At 43.8% G+C, this 16,727-nt stretch overlaps 2 protein-coding genes across 2 annotated transcripts in view; both read left to right on the top strand.

Moving 5' to 3' along the window:
• Nucleotides 1-5,639, top strand: part of LOC123997432 (ATP synthase mitochondrial F1 complex assembly factor 1-like) — an 18,927-nt gene extending 13,288 nt beyond the window's left edge. Inside the window, exons 8-9 of the mRNA XM_046301647.1 lie at nt 4,377-4,484; nt 4,850-5,639. Of these exons, the coding sequence (XP_046157603.1) occupies nt 4,377-4,484; nt 4,850-5,029 (288 nt within the window). The 3' untranslated portion in view covers nt 5,030-5,639. The remainder of the gene's footprint in view (nt 1-4,376; nt 4,485-4,849) is intronic.
• A 404-nt stretch (nt 5,640-6,043) lies between these two features.
• Nucleotides 6,044-16,518, top strand: LOC123997433 (ras-related protein Rab-3B-like). Its single transcript, XM_046301648.1, has 5 exons — nt 6,044-6,502; nt 7,247-7,471; nt 13,573-13,691; nt 14,243-14,367; nt 14,859-16,518. Exons 2-5 carry the CDS (start codon nt 7,247-7,249, stop codon nt 15,047-15,049), a joined length of 660 nt encoding a protein of 219 aa, XP_046157604.1. The 5' UTR covers nt 6,044-6,502; the 3' UTR covers nt 15,050-16,518.
• Nucleotides 16,519-16,727: the final 209 nt, after the last annotated feature.

The following is a 16,727-nucleotide window of genomic DNA, read 5'->3' as shown; positions in this document are numbered from 1 at the left end:
AGCTAGCCAGCTAGCCCCCGAATAGCAGCACTGTAGAAACTATTACACTCAACGGAACGACTTGATTAGTGTAGTGTCAACAACGCAGCCACTGCCAGCTAGCCTACAAAGTCAACAACGCAGCCACTGCCAGCTAGCCTACTTCAGCAGTACTGTATCATTTTAATAATTTTAGTCAATAAGATTCTTGCTACGTAAGCTTAACTTTCTGAACATTCGAGACGTGTAGTCCACTTGTCATTCCAATCTCCTTGCATTAGCGTAGCCTCTTCTGTAGCCTGTCAACTATGTGTCTGTCTATCCCTGTTCTCTCCTTTCTGCACAGACCATACAAACGCTCCACACCGCGTGGCCGCTGCCACCCTAATCTGGTGGTCCCAGCGCGCACGACCCACGTGGAGTTCCAGGTCTCCGGTAGCCTCTGGAACTGCCGATCTGCAGCCAACAAGGCAGAGTTCATCTCAGCCTATGCCTCCCTCCAGTCCCTCGACTTCTTGGCACTGACAGAAACATGGATCACCACAGATAACACTGCTACTCCTACTGCTCTCTCTTCGTCCGCCCACGTGTTCTCGCACACCCCGAGAGCTTCTGGTCAGCGGGGTGGTGGCATCGGGATCCTTATCTCTCCCAAGTGGTCATTCTCTCTTTCTCCCCTTACCCATCTGTCTATCGCCTCCTTTGAATTTCATGCTGTCACAGTTACCAGCCCTTTCAAGCTTAACATCCTTATCATTTAACGCCCTCCAGGTCCCCTCGGAGAGTTCATCAATGAGCTTGATGCCTTGATAAGCTCCTTTCCTGAGGACGGCTCACCTCTCACAGTTCTGGGCGACTTTAACCTCCCCACGTCTACCTTTGACTCATTCCTCTCTGCCTCCTTCTTTCCACTCCTCTCCTCTTTTGACCTCACCCTCTCACCTTCCCCCCTACTCACAAGGCAGGCAATACGCTCGACCTCATCTTTACTAGATGCTGTTCTTCCACTAACCTCATTGTAACTCCCCTCCAAGTCTCCGACCACTGCCTTGTATCCTTTTCCTCTCGCTCTCATCCAACACCTCCCACACTGCCCCTACTCGGATGGTATCGCGCCGTCCCAACCTTCGCTCTCTCTCCCCCGCTACTCTCTCCTCTTCCATCCTATCATCTCTTCCCTCTGCTCAAACCTTCTCCAACCTATCTCCTGATTCTGCCTCCTCAACCCTCCTCTCCTCCCTTTCTGCATCCTTTGACTCTCTATGTCCCCTATCTTCCAGGCCGGCTCGGTCCTCCCTCCCGCTCCGTGGCTTGACGACTCATTGCGAGCTCACAGAACAGGGCTCCCGGGCAGCCGAGCGGAAATGGAGGAAAACCGCCTCCCTGCGGACCTGGCATCCTTTCACTCCCTCCTCTCTACATTTTCCTCCTCTGTCTCTGCTGCTAAAGCCACTTTCTACCACTCTAAATTCCAAGCATCTGCCTCTAACCCTAGGAAGCTCTTTGCCACCTTCTCCTCCCTCCTGAATCCTCCTCCCCCCCTCCTCCCTCTCTGCAGATGACTTCGTCAACCATTTTGAAAAGAAGGTCGACGACATCCGATCCTCGTTTGCTAAGTCAAACGACACCGCTGGTTCTGCTCACACTGCCCTACCCTGTGCTCTGACCTCTTTCTCCCCTCTCTCTCCAGATGAAATCTCGCGTCTTGTGACGGCCGGCCGCCCAACAACCTGCCCGCTCGACCCTATCCCCTCCTCTCTTCTCCAGACCATTTCCGGAGACCTTCTCCCTTACCTCACCTCGCTCATCAACTTATCCCTGACCGCTGGCTACGTCCCTTCCGTCTTCAAGAGAGCGAGAGTTGCACCCCTTCTGAAAAAACCTACACTCGATCCCTCCGATGTCAACAACTACAGACCAGTATCCCTTCTTTCTTTTCTCTCCAAAACTCTTGAACGTGCCGTCCTTGGTCAGCTCTCCCGCTATCTCTCTCAGAATGACCTTCTTGATCCAAATCAGTCCGGTTTCAAGACTAGTCATTCAACTGAGACTGCTCTTCTCTGTATCACGGAGGCGCTCTGCACCGCTAAAGCTAACTCTCTCTCCTCTGCTCTCATCCTTCTAGACCTATCGGCTGCCTTCGATACTGTGAACCATCAGATCCTCCTCTCCACCCTCTCCGAGTTGGGCATCTCCGGCGCGGCCCACGCTTGGATTGCGTCCTACCTGACAGGTCGCTCCTACCAGGTGGCGTGGCGAGAATCTGTCTCCTCACCACGCGCTCTCACCACTGGTGTCCCCAGGGCTCTGTTCTAGGCCCTCTCCTATTCTCGCTATACACCAAGTCACTTGGCTCTGTCATAACCTCACATGGTCTCTCCTATCATTGCTATGCAGACGACACACAATTAATCTTCTCCTTTCCCCCTTCTGATGACCAGGTGGCGAATCGCATCTCTGCATGTCTGGCAGACATATCAGTGTGGATGACGGATCACCACCTCAAGCTGAACTTCGGCAAGACGGAGCTGCTCTTCCTCCCGGGAAGGACTGCCCGTTCCATGATCTCGCCATCACGGTTGACAACTCCATTGTGTCCTCCTCCAGAGCGCTAAGAACCTTGGCGTGATCCTGGACAACACCCTGTCGTTCTCAACTAACATCAAGGCGGTGGCCCGTTCCTGTAGGTTCATGCTCTACAACATCCGCAGAGTACGACCCTGCCTCACACAGGAAGCGGCGCAGGTCCTAATCCAGGCACTTGTCATCTCCCGTCTGGATTACTGCAACTCGCTGTTGGCTGGGCTCCCTGCCTGTGCCATTAAACCCCTACAACTCATCCAGAACGCCGCAGCCCGTCTAGTGTTCAACCTTCCCAAGTTCTCTCACGTCACCCCGCTCCTCCGCTCTCTCCACTGGCTTCCAGTTGAAGCTCGTATCCGCTACAAGACCATGGTGCTTGCCTACGGAGCTGTGAGGGGAACGGCACCTCAGTACCTCCAGGCTCTGATCAGGCCCTACACCCAAATAAGGGCACTGCGTTCATCCACCTCTGGCCTGCTCGCCTCCCTACCACTGAGGAAGTACAGTTCCCGCTCAGCCCAGTCAAAACTGTTCGCTGCTCTGGCTCCCCAATGGTGGAACAAACTCCCTCACGACGCCAGGACAGCGGAGTCAATCACCACCTTCCGGAGACACCTGAAACCCCACCTCTTTAAGGAATACCTAGGATAGGATAAAGTAATCCTTCTCATCCCCCCTTAAAATATTTAGATGCACTATTGTAAAGTGGTTGTTCCACTGGATGTCATAAGGTGAATGCACCAATTTGTAAGTCGCTCTGGATAAGAGCGTCTGTTAAATGACTTAAATGTAATGTAAATGATATATATATATATACACAGATATATATATATATATATATATATATATATATATATATATATATATATATATATATATATATACACATATACATATATATATACACATATATGTATATATATATACATATATGTGTATATATATATATATATATATATATATGTGTATATATATATGTGTGTGTGTGTGTGTGTATATATATATATATGTGTGTGTGTGTATATATCCAAGTTTATCATTTTAAAAGGCTAATTGATCATTAGAAACCCCCCCTGGAATTTTCACTCAAAAGTATGCTAGACTTTTATAGAATAAATCATATGAAGTTTGATGTTTCTGTGACTGAATTAGTTATTGATTTATACTGCTTTAAATGGCAGCTTATAGATTTTCTGTATTTATATAAATTCTAAACTGGAATTTTTATTCAAAACATAGTTTGAAAAAGTATGCTAGACATTTATAGAAAAAAACAAATTTTTATGTTTCTGTGACAATCGATAAAATAGTTGTTGATTTTTACCATTTTAAATGGCTTCTGGCGAATGTCTGTTGAATGTCCAAGTGTGTGAATATAAAACCAACTTTAACTCAGGTTGTCCTACACACGTTTCACACTTGTTGTTATTGTCAGTCAATCAAAGCAGTGTTTCCTCAAACACATTTCTTCTTTTAAAACCCATTTCTTCTTTTAAAACACATGTATTTCAACTATCCGTATATCCGAAAGTAAAAAATAAAATAAAAAGATATTCAAATAGATAGTATAGATCAGGATTCTCAACCCTGTTCCTGGAGAGCTAACGTCCTGTAGGTTTTCACTCCAACCCTAATCTACCACACCTGATTCTAATAATTAGCTGGTTGATAAACTGAACCGGGTTAGTTACGACGGGTTGGAGTGTGAACCTTACAGGAGGGTATCTCTCCAGGAACAGGGTTGGAGACCCCTGGTATAGATGATGTACTACTATATTGTATAACACATGATGTTTTCCTGACCCTCTCCACAGACCATGGGAGAGCACGCCCCCAGTCAGTTGATCCTCTACCACTACTCAGACTTGCAGAAGGATAAGGGTGTGGTGCTCATGACTGCTGAGATGGATCCTAAATTTATGGTAAGTTGTTTCTAACAAGCCATCGTACATGATGCAATACAGTTCCGCTTGATCATAAAGATGTTGAAGTCAGTGTTTGAAATCAGCAGCAGAAGAATCCAATTATGCAAATGCTCCACATGCAACTTAACCGTTACCCATAGTCTAATCAGACGTGTATACAAACAGCACATTAATGAATTATACCAACAACTGTGCTGTGTGAGATGGTAATTGGTAGATTTGGTAGATATTTGGACTGTAGATTCAATGTAATTTTACCTATGGTATTTTGTTTGCTTATTACACAGCAGTTATCATATATAGCTTAGCTATTTATTGTGGTCCAAGCAGAGGAAAGCTTTTAACGAAACACTCTTTTGCAGACTGTACATCTGGCTCAGTGCTTGGCCAATCAGGTGCAGCTGTTCTACGGAACCCAGCGGCAGGAGACCTTCCGATTGGTGGAGACCTTTAACCACAAACCAGCCGACTTCAAACACACGGCAGTGATCGCAGAGTTGGAACAGAGTGGCATCAATCCTGCACTCACCTCTGGAAACTAGATCTAAGAGTTGTCGGACTGTAAAATGATGCTCCAATTCACCACAGGATTGGAATTGCCAGGGGCCATGGTCATTCATTTGGAGCCTCTTGCGTTTGCGGGAGATAATGGATGAAGTCTGTTGCTTGGGACTTATGACCTGGTTGAGCAGATTCATCAATTAAAATGTATGCTAAATTCCTGGGCATAGGTGATGTAATGAGTCAATGTTATTTAATCTGATCAAAGCCTTAAATGTTCTTCCTCTCCTCGTCCCTGTCAATCTTACAGTTGCACTTGACCGTAGTCTCATCTTCCATTTTTAGAGCCTAGGTTACGTCCCAAAAGCCACCCTATTCCCTAAAGATTGCATTTGACCAGAGCCCTATGAGCCCAGGTCAAGGGTAGTGCACTAAAAAAAGCAGATTTAGGGTGCCATTTGGGACGCTCTCCCAGTATTTTGTGTTTTCCGGTCGAAATATGCTTTTTATTTTTGTGTATAAAGAACTGCAGGAATTTTTCTTTCAAAACATAAGGGAGTGTACAATGAGATTGCATACATACCTATCTAGCTTTGTGGTTGACACATGGATGAACTGTGTGTGATACAGTAAAAAAAAATGGTTAGACAATTTGCCTTCTTTTATTATACTGGTACTACCTGGTTACATAGTTGTTACTTGAGCGATCACTAGTGGTCACATGTTTATTCACCTGTTGCACCCTTTATACCTTGTAATACATTAGAGGTATTGACAATGTCATACTGTTCAAGCGGGGTCTTCATAACATGCAACTGTTGTATGGTTATGCCAATGCAGAGATGGTTTTCTGGTTGTGTGTACTTTGCACAATCAACGTGAACAACATTGTGAAGTGATTTACTGCAACTCAGACCAGTATAAATGTATCGTTATATTTTGACTGGTAGCCTGCCTATTTCATGGATGAGTCATGTAGGCTAATATAATCAAAACCGTGCTATTTCCTGACCGTTCTGTGGTCTGACAGGCGTCTGTTCCTACAGAGAAGTGCCGGTCTACACATTTGCTCCGTTCCATTCACAGGAGTTTATCTTTACGAATACTTTTTCTTTACATAAGGAGGTACCGACACTAATGTTAATTGTCCTCCCTCTGCAGAATGACTACCGAAGATGGTTATGGCTGTGTAGTGTAGAGCAGGGTTCTCCACTGGCGGTGGGTTTATATGCCCCCACCCTACAAGTTTGAGGGAAAATATAAAAAAATATGTTGAATTTTCAGTTGGACATAAAATTATGTAAAAACACCAGGAATAAGCTCCAAATGATTCGACCCCCCACCACATGATTGGATAAACTTACAGATCATGACAGAAGCGAAGCTGATTCATATAGATAATCAAGAAGTGTTTTGCCAACGAGTTGGCTTGTCAGGTGCATTCAGCGCAGTTCAGTCGCCGAGCCAACGAAAGGAGAACGGAGAGAAAACAACCACCCAGAGAAGATTTAGAGGTAAGACACATTTAATGTCTTGCTATTTTACCGGTTATCTTTATACTTTTAGAATTACAGCAATAACTATGGATCGTAGTCTGACAGCAGTACCATATGACCAAAGACTAATGTCGAATTAGACTATGTATTTGCACCTGTGCCTTAATCGTAACGATGGCAGCAGTTCGATGATGGTTTCACAATCCTACTGTATACACACATGGATGTCTATGGGTTCTCTGAATGAAGATGTCCTCTCATAAATGTTGCACTTCGTTATAGCTTTAGTCGTACGTTTTGAATAGCCTGTGTGTGTTTTGAATAACGGGCCACACCTGCGGTTTAAACCATTGCCTACATGCATAGTCGACTAACACATGAAAAATGCACTAGCACATGTCTAGACATCACTGTCTGATAAATTCAACGAATATATCCAGTTAACAGTATTGCATATTAAAACCCCCTTTTATTCATTATATAATATATAGGCTATCATAATAAGAGGTACAATGCAACATTCATTTTTCCCCATTTCATGACATTTCTGAGAAATCTGTTCGAGAAGATGCCCCAACAGATAATCAAGATGGTAGAAATGTGGAGATTATAGCCCGACCATAATAGTCCTGAAACCATGGTTTCCTCACCATGGTTTCCTCTGCAAAGGCATTCATTCTTGAGTGAACACTTCTCTCCAACCCCTTTTGACTCATCCACCCATCTGTCTGCACACATGATCAATGCTCCAATGCTCCACAGATGGCGAAGGCAGACCAGCGCTTTGGGCAGAGAGATGGCTCCGACCAGAACTTTGACTACATGTTCAAGCTCCTCATCATTGGCAACAGCAGCGTGGGCAAGACCAGCTTTCTGTTCCGCTACGCCGACGACTCGTTCAGCAACTCTTTCGTCAGCACGGTGGGCATCGACTTCAAGGTCAAGACCGTCTACAGGAACGAAAAGAGGGTCAAGCTCCAGATATGGGTGAGTCGTTGCAGTTGCTTCTGTGCCATTCGACCCAATCTATTCTCTAGCCTGGGTGCCATGCTGTTTGTGCCATCACGCCTCTCCTTGTCATGCCAAACATAACAATGAGTGACGAGGAGTTGACGTTAAACAGCACAAACAGATCACGCTATACATTCTCACCGGATGGAATTTGAAGATATTCTATTGCTATTCCGTTCTATATCTACGCCGCTATGAATGTGCCATGTGGTGACACAGGTGTCGTTCAAGCTGTCGTTTGTTTGTCACCTGTTTGTAGACAGTCAGTGGGCTTGATAAGACCGCACAGGAGGTAATGATCCCATTCAACCCAGGTCTACTGTATACTGTCGGTCTACATAAACTGTAGTTACATGCTGAAAGCCCACTGCTCAAGATACAGTGCTTGAGTGTACTGTGCATAAGGACTATATTCATTATGCGCCAATACATACAGGATACGTAAACATGTCATTACGTGCATAATGATTACATTTTGTCCTTTTCCAGGGTACGCTTTGTTGATCCACTTAGCGTGTTTCTTTGGCCCGAGCGCCACGTTCACAGTCGAAACCCAGTCCTTGTGACTGTCTACAGCCATGACGATGTCACTACTGTACTATAGATGAATGAAATAAGCCGACAGTCATCCGCAACGCACACGTACCCACTCGCACACAGACACACAGAGGAATCAATCGAACACACATCCTTCCTGTCTGTCGGATGTCTCAATAGTAATGGTTCAGACTCGAACAATCTTTCTCCTGCAGGCCCAGGGAGAAAAAAAAGAGGCAACAGAAGCTTCTGGTGAGCTTGCATCATCAGGCGATGCTGGTTGTCATGGCAGCAGCTCTTCACACTGCTCCCCAACAACGAGATCCTGCAGGCTATTATAGTGGCCCCTTAGGGTGAGCGGGTAGAACCCACGGAGACTGAAGGGGGGGGGTACAGAAGTGGGGTCTCGGCAGACAACACTGCCAGAGTAAATTGCAATTTGTGATAAGCAGAGTGGTAATCAGCGCAGATTGATCCCGTCTTTAAATGCCTGGCTGGAGGTGTAAAAGTAGAAGGCGGTGCACTCACACTGTGCACTCAAAACAGCTGCTGCGCTATTGATGTTTGCAGCAGCAACAACAATCTAGCAAAAAGCTACAGTAATAGCACTTGCTTTGTGATGGCAGATAGCGAGCTTCACTAAAGATGGTTTAAGGAACCAATAGAATTGTCCAAAACTGCAAGCCCCACCCATCTGGCACTCCAGGCAGGCTAGATCAAACGGTCAAAGTATTTGAAAGATTTCAAATAGTATTTTGAACCCAGGTCTGGTGGAAGGTGGCCACAGGTTTCTACACCTGCATTGCTTGCTGTTTGGGGTTTTAGGCTGGGTTTCTGTACAGCACTTTGAGATATCAGCTGATGTACGAAGGGCTATATAAATAAATTAGATTTTGATTTGATTTGATTTATTTACTTTCTCAGGGGTAAATGTGTTGTTGTTAAGCTTACCGCATGCTTGCTTCCCAGTCAGTTCGCTCATATGTTGTGACGTTTTGGTTTTCGGCAGCGTTCTGCAGTTTTTTTTTCAGCTGTTCGAGCGCACACGTTTTTTTCTTGAGGCTAATCGAAGTTCGGTAGCCCTTCGTCGGTGATTGGTCAACAGTAGGGATTCTTCAATTAAGAGTTAGTTGTCATTCAATGTTTTTCCACTTGAGAAATACTACACCAAATATCTTAGTTCGATGAAAAATGTTATGACTAAAACCGGCTCTGCAAAAAAATCACATTTTATTACAGATTTCTTTATTTATCTTTATTTATTTTATTTTGAGGAAGTGTATATTGACTATTTGTTGCTATGGCATCTCAAGAGGGACAAACTGTAATATTGCTGTTTTTTTCTCAGACATTCGCCTCGCCGAGTTCTGCTAGGAGTAAACCGAATCTAGTATGCGGACACCTTTAAGTGTGCAACCATTGTGATTGGTCACAGGCGGAAGCGGAGCATGTGTCTATGTTCAGTGCCTTCGGAAAGTTCACTTTACTTTCTTTCTTCTTTTTTTTTTACACACAATACCCCATAATGACAAAGCAAAAACAGGTTTTTAGAAATGTTTGCAAATGTATGAAAAAACAACAATCAAAATATCACATTTACATAAGTATTCAGACTCTTTACTCAGTACTTTGTTGAAGCACCTTTGGCAGCAATTACAGTCTTCTTGGGTATGACGCTACAAGCTTGGCACACCATTATTTGGGGAGTTTCTCCCATTCTTCTCTGCAGAGCTATTTTCAGGTCTCTCCAGAGATGTTCGATCAGATACAAGTCCGGGCTCTGGCAGGGCCACTCAAGGAAATTCAGAGACGTGTCCCGAAGCTACTTCTGCATTGTCTTGGCTGTGTGCTTAGGGTCGTTGTCCTGTTGGCAGGTAAATGTTCGCCCCAGTCTGTGATCCCGAGGATCTCTCTGTACTTTCCTCCATTCATCTTTGCCTCGACCCTGAATAATCTCCCAGTCCCTGCAACTGAAAAACACCCCTACAGAATGATGCTGCCACCACCGTGCTTCACCGTAGGGATGGTGCCGGGTTTCCTCCAGATGTGACGCTTGGCATTCAGGCCAAAGAGTTCAATCTTGGTTTCATCAGACCAGAGAATCTTGTTTCTCATGGTTGGAGAGTCTTTAGGTACCTTTTGGCAAACTCCAAGTTGGCTGTCATGTGCCTTTTACTGAGGAGTGGCATACGTTTACATTTACATTTAAGTCATTTAGCAGACGCTCTTATCCAGAGCGACTTACAAATACGTCTGGCCACTGTACCATAAAGGCCTGATTGGTGGAGTGCTGCAGATATGGTTGTCCTTCTGGAAGTTTCTCCCATCTCCACAGAGGAACTAGAGCTTTTTCAGAGTCACCTCCCTGACCAAGGCCGTCCTCACCTGATTGCTCAGTTTGGCCATGCAGTCAGCTCTTGGAAGAGTCTTGGTGGTTCCAAACTTCTTCCATTGAAGAATGATAGAGGCCACTGTGTTCTTGGGGACCTTCAATGCTGCAGAAATGTTTTGGTACCCTTCCCCAGAAGCCTCTGAACTCTATGGGCAATTTCTTCGACCTCATTGCTTGGTTTTTGCGCTGACATGCACCGTCAACTGGGACCTTATATAGACAGGTGACTGCTTTTCCAAATCATGTCCAATCAATTGAATTTACTACAGGTGGACTCCAATCAAGTTGTAGAAACAATGGAAACAGGGTGCACCTAAACTCAATTTAGTCTCATAGCAAAGGGTCTGAATACTCATGTCAATAAGATTTTTATATATATATATATATATATATATATATATATATTTTTTATAATATATATTATATAAGATTTCTCAACCTGTTTTCGCTTTGTCATTATGGGGTAATTGTGTGTAGATTGCTAAGGATTTTTTATTTATTTCATACATTTCAGAAGGCCGTAACGTAGCAAAATGTGGAAAAGTCAAGGGATCTGAATCCTTTCCGAAGGAACTGTATGTGAAATCCCCATTAATTACATGAGGACAAAGTGCTGGACTGTTTCCTACATGTTTCTGCTTATATGCATTTGCCACACGAATGAACAGAGAGGTAGTGAAATGGCAACAAATCAGCATCCGTGCAAAACAAGCTTTCCATATTTAGATGGGAAGAAACCCCACAGCCAATTCCATTCTGAAATAGTTACATTTGGAAAAATGGAAGCTCCCGTTGGGACTATAAGAAATTGACTCCTCTGAAAGTCACTTTAGATGAGGGGAGATTAGTGGACATGTCTTTGGGTATGGGTTAGATTGAGTCTTTGAGTGGCTTTAATTATGATTAGGGAGATGTTTGTGTGGTAACCTGGTCCCAGGTCTGGATTTTGTTGTGTTGGTTGTATGACCATAGGAGTTGGCTATATATCACAAACAGATCTGGAACCAGCCTATTGGCTAAATATCACCCACTTACACATTCAAACCTCTCCTTCCCTTACAGTTAAATAGCCAGGACACAAATGATGTCAATTGATCAGAAGCATCAGAGGCCGTATGTGGGTCTTTCTATAACTAGTGAGCATTTCCTAATCAGGACAGCTTGCTACAGATTTTGTTACAGAGTTCTCTCATCATGCCTATACACAAACTTGCACTGTAGGTCCTACGACAAGCTGAAAACACACTCACACCAAAGATAGAGAGACACGACCCTCCAACACCATTCTGTTTCACAAGGCAACCAAAAAGAAGGAGCTGGCTGTCGTTGGCTACCCCTCCAACCCTCTACACCCTCAGTTTGAGAGGCTTCCCTCTGGCCGGCACTTCAGAATGCCCATGGCCAAGAAGAACGTGTTCAAACATTAATTAGTTCCTTGTGCTGTTGGACTACTAAATGCAAAGTAAATTGTACTGTATATGTACTTATCGATCGAGTGCAGATGGAACAGCGGTCGGATGTGAGGGAACGTATTAATGTCTTCTATGTTGTTAGTGGACGCAACATGACGGACTGACTGGTTTAAATGTGTACGATGTGAGAATGTATGTGTGTGTGATTCGTTTAACGGAAGTTGATGCCAAAGAAAAATGTCCATCCTGAATGGACAATAAAGTTTTATTCTATTGTAAGTCTCTTTTTATTTTTTTTTTAACCCTTTGTAATGGTTGGTGTCTTGACAGAGCTGTCCAATATCGTGTGGCATAATACATTACTTTTCTGTCCTTGCATTTATGGCAGTGTAAGTTGTAACTCTGTTACAGTGTAACTCTGTTGCGGTAAAACCATGCCTGGTAATTATGAGGACAACAACATCTGATGTTGGCTTCAATTTGGCTTTCCATGCACATTTTTCCATTAAAAAAAGAACCTGTTTTCTGGTTACTTTGTCATCATGAAAACAGCAATGGTGGGATTCAAATGGTGAGATTAATGCTACCGCTATACATGGGATTTATTATGTGTGCTTGCATCGGCCACGTAGGCTGCAGAAAAATCAGCATGCATCCGATCTATTTAGTCAGGCAATGTCCACATTATTCTCACATATTTTAGAATGTAATAATAATTTGAAATATCAATGCATTGGCAAGGCCAATTTTTTTTAATTGTTCATAAAGTGGCCTACTTTACTTATTTATTTATTTTACACTTTTCCCATGCTTTTTGGGGGGAGGTGGGGTTCTATATTAGGCCCTATAGGTACAATTATATAAATTATACAATTGTATAACACTGAGGTTCTTGAAAATGACATTTACGTGCTTGAAAAAGTCCCTTAAAGTCCTTGAATTTGACTTGCCAATGCCTGTATGAACCCTGCTTAAAGGATCCCGGGTTATAAGTGGAGTTATGGGTGAATTTGCATATATTTACTTTTATTCCTCTACGTACACTTGTGGAGCATCATGGGAATTATTTTTATTTTTGTTTCAAACCATTTTGAAATGTTCATCCCAATGTCACACATTGGCCCCATTATTTATAGATTACATGGACAAGAGGGCGGATGATCCAAGAACAGCACTCCTACTCTGAGATGCTTGATACCCCCCCCCTTCCAAAACAATGTAAACCATACGCCACGGCCGTTTTAGTCACCAGTTCTCAACCCAATTAAACACTTATGGGGGATTCTGGAGCGGCGCCTGAGACAGTGTTTTCCATCAACAAAACACCAAATGATGGAATTTCTTGTGGAAGAATGGTGTAGCCTTACTCCAGTAGAGTTATTGACACTTGTAGATTGTATGCCAAGGTGTATTGAAGCCGCTCTGGCACATGGTGGCCCAAAACCCTATTAAGACATTTTACGTCTGTTTGTTTATTTTGGCAGTTACCTGTATAACATAATATACTATGGAACCGGGCATTTGTGTTAGCAGCTGGCTTATTTCTAACATGCAATTTTCTCTGGTAGACAGTGGTTCTTTAACATAGCACAGGGTCCTATTCATTAGTGCACACCCTGTTTCAGCCTGTTTGCTTCTGTTTGGTTCCTAGTGAACACGACTCAGGGAAAACGTTCTTCTATCATATGATGATATATGAACTGTAGTAATAATACATACCTATGCCTGTCCCCTAGGATACAGCAGGGCAGGAGAGGTACAGGACTATCACCACCGCCTACTACCGTGGAGCCATGGGCTTCATCCTCATGTACGACATCTGCAACGAAGAGTCCTTCAACGCTGTACAGGACTGGTGAGTGGTCTGAGACACCAGTGCTGCATCTCAATACTTGAAAATGGCTTCCTTTACTGATCGCCTACTTTCATTACTCACCACTAGTGAAAAGACCCTGATTGGAGAAACCGTGTGTGTGTGTGTGTGTGTGTGTGTGTGTGTGTGTGTGTGTGTGTGTGTGTGTGTGTGTGTGTGTGTGTGTGTGTGTGTGTGTGTGTGTGTGTGTGTGTGTGTGTGTGTGTGTGTGTGTGTGTGTGTGTGTGAGCCTGTGTGTGTGTGTGTGAGCCTGTGTGTGTGTGTGTGAGCCTGTGTGTGTGTGTGAGCCTGTGTGTGTGTGTGTGTGTGTGAGCCTGTGTGTGTGTGTGTGTGAGTGTGTGTGTGTGTGTGTGTGTGTGTGTGTGTGTGCCTGTGTGTGTGTGTGTGAGTGTGTGTGTGTGTGTGTGTGTGTGTGTGTGCCTGTGTGTGTGTGTGTGCCTGTGTGTGTGTGTGTGAGCCTGTGTGTGTGTGTGTGAGCCTGTGTGTGAGCCTGTGTGTGTGTGTGAGCCTGTGTGTGTGTGTGTGTGTTTCAGGGCTACCCAGATAAAAACCTACTCGTGGGATAACGCTCAGGTCATCATGGTGGGTAACAAGTGTGACATGGACGAGGAGAGGGTAGTGCCCGCAGAGAAGGGCAAGCACTTGGCTGACCAATTAGGTGAGTTAATTGATGGTGTTAATTGCCTTAAATTGCACTCTGAACTACCATACTGTCATCCAGCTTCTGTAATTTCTGGCATGCCTGTGGGTGCGTTAGCCACGTTTTCCTGTTTCACATGAGATTTTAATTAAAACCACACTAACGCATTGAGGTGGTGAACAAATGGTGTCTACTCTAGTCAAGTTGGTAAAACTCTGTAATGTCTTATCCCCAGGGGCTGTATAAGCAATCCGCATAAGTTCTTCCTATAGATGTTATTAGCAGTGCTCTAGTCTTGTCAAGAGTTGGTTTGCAAACCAGTCTACACATTTAATGTCTATAATGTGTCATGTATGTGCTTTGCACCCCATATTGTGAAGGCAAGCTATTCCCCGCTAGGTGTTTCATTCAGTCATCTTCTACTAACTTGGTAGAGGAACACGCAATAACGCCCTGGACCAGAGCTATGTACTCACCATGCCGTATGTGCTCATCCTGTCTGTCTGCAGGGTTCGAGTACTACGAGGCCAGCGCCAAGGAGAACATTAATGTCCGCCAGGTGTTTGAGCGGCTGGTCGACATCATCTGCGTCAAGATGTCCGAACGAGTGGACGTGGAGCCGCCTATGGCCCCCAGCATCAAGACCACAAGGCTCACCGACAAGCCCCCCCAGCTACCTCAGAAGTGCACCTGTGCCTGACTCACACTTATAGGGCCGAGCCAAGCCATGCCGAGCCGAGCTGGGCTGGCCTGGATACCCATCCACCGTAGTTGCTGGAACCGTGCTGCAAAGGACAATGTGAAAAGAAAATGTTCAGAACAGTCCGGTTCGAGACGGCCCTATAGCGTGAAATAGATAATACTGATTTGGTCACCCAGTTCTCCCCTAATACACTTGCCATTCCACTACTGGTCTTTTCCTATTCTCAGTCATTAATCTATTACAAGTTCCACCAACCTCTTTCCAAAGGTAGCTCTCCATACAATATATTTCATGACTGCAAGCTCCCAATAAACTACTACTACTACTACTACTACTATTACTTTAACATTACATATCTGTTTCACCCCAATAGCTTTGACCTCCAGCTGGTTCAGAGGTCAGAGAACCTTAAGCAGGGTTATACAGGTAAGCACAGCACTGCCTCTCTCCTCCTCCAAACAAAAGTGGCTTCACCACCGCACAAAGAAACACACACAGCTGTTCACGTTACGAGTTTACACGGGTGAGGAGATAAGCCTTGATAGCTGCAGAAGTTCCGAGTCATTTTGTCCTCGTGCTCTTGACCGTCCTACCAACGTTTCACAAGCACTAAAGCTAAGACAAGCGAACGTAATCTGCCCTGTTGCTTTTTCATTCTCAACCATATGAAGGGAGTAATAACACTGATAAAACGACAAGATGGCCAATACATCTCGCACCACCAACACTAAGCCAATGCCAAGTTCAGGGTGTTCTGACATTCTGAGGGGCTATAACGTTCTAGAATATAGATGTCCATTGAAGAGCACAACCTTTTCCCTCCTTACCCTTCAGCTAATATAATCTTGTAGCCGTCATGTCAGCCATGTTTACAATGTTTATTTCATGAACGTGTGCGTTTTAGAAAGCAAAGCATATGCTGTATAATTGAGTGTTCAGTTGTAACGGTTTTATTAGTGTTTGATGTATCTTGGGCAGATGTGAAATATTTAAATCATGTAATGTCAACTGAGACACATCGAAATACTTTGTGAAATGGGATAAAAACAGAAAATATTGAATAAATGTGTTAAAAAAATTATGGATTATAACCTAATGATGACAATGTGAAACATACTTTGCCAAATCTTTATGTATCGCATAGTAGCACGTTTCTATGTGTAACTTCCCACCATGTGTATTTTCATTTTTTTATTGAATTGCTAGATTTGCAATAACGCTGACAACGTCTTAATATAATTATTTTCTAAGTAAATTAGTCAATTATAGAGTTAGAATCTATAATGGTGTTGCTGAATTTATTTTTATGCTGTATCATGGGAAGAAATATAGACCATTTATGTAAACGTGTTACAGTAAACTCCCTGAACAAATGGGAGAAAAGCACAAAGTGATTGTACAAAATATTGTGAATGTTTGTATATTATAGGTAGATGCAATTTAGTATATTAAAGCACAAATCTTTACTTGAATTCCTTCATTTTTATTTATGGGCTATTGAAGTCTGTAATATTGGTTATTTGGCTGACATTGGCTGACAGCCATGGTATATTTAAGAAATAACGCACGAGGAGGTGTGGTATATGGCCAATATACCACAGCTAAGGGCTGTTCTTAGGCAAGACGCATTGCGGAGTGCTTAGACACAGCCCTTAGCTGTGGTATTATGGCCATA

This window comes from Oncorhynchus gorbuscha, linkage group LG15 (genome assembly GCF_021184085.1).
Source record: "Oncorhynchus gorbuscha isolate QuinsamMale2020 ecotype Even-year linkage group LG15, OgorEven_v1.0, whole genome shotgun sequence".
Taxonomy (NCBI): domain Eukaryota; kingdom Metazoa; phylum Chordata; class Actinopteri; order Salmoniformes; family Salmonidae; genus Oncorhynchus; species Oncorhynchus gorbuscha.
This window is presented reverse-complemented; position numbering and strand designations above follow the sequence as displayed.

What these genes read in the sequence shown, in the direction of transcription:
- LOC123997433 (XM_046301648.1), top strand. Translation starts at nt 7,247, where the DNA reads ATGGCGAAGGCAGACCAGCGCTTTGGGCAGAGAGATGGCTCCGACCAG. An exon ending in TTCAACGCTGTACAGGACTG is followed by an intron (nt 13,692 to 14,242) that starts GTGAGTGGTCTG and finishes TGTGTGTTTCAG; the next exon opens with GGCTACCCAGATAAAAACCT. An exon ending in GCACTTGGCTGACCAATTAG is followed by an intron (nt 14,368 to 14,858) that starts GTGAGTTAATTG and finishes GTCTGTCTGCAG; the next exon opens with GGTTCGAGTACTACGAGGCC.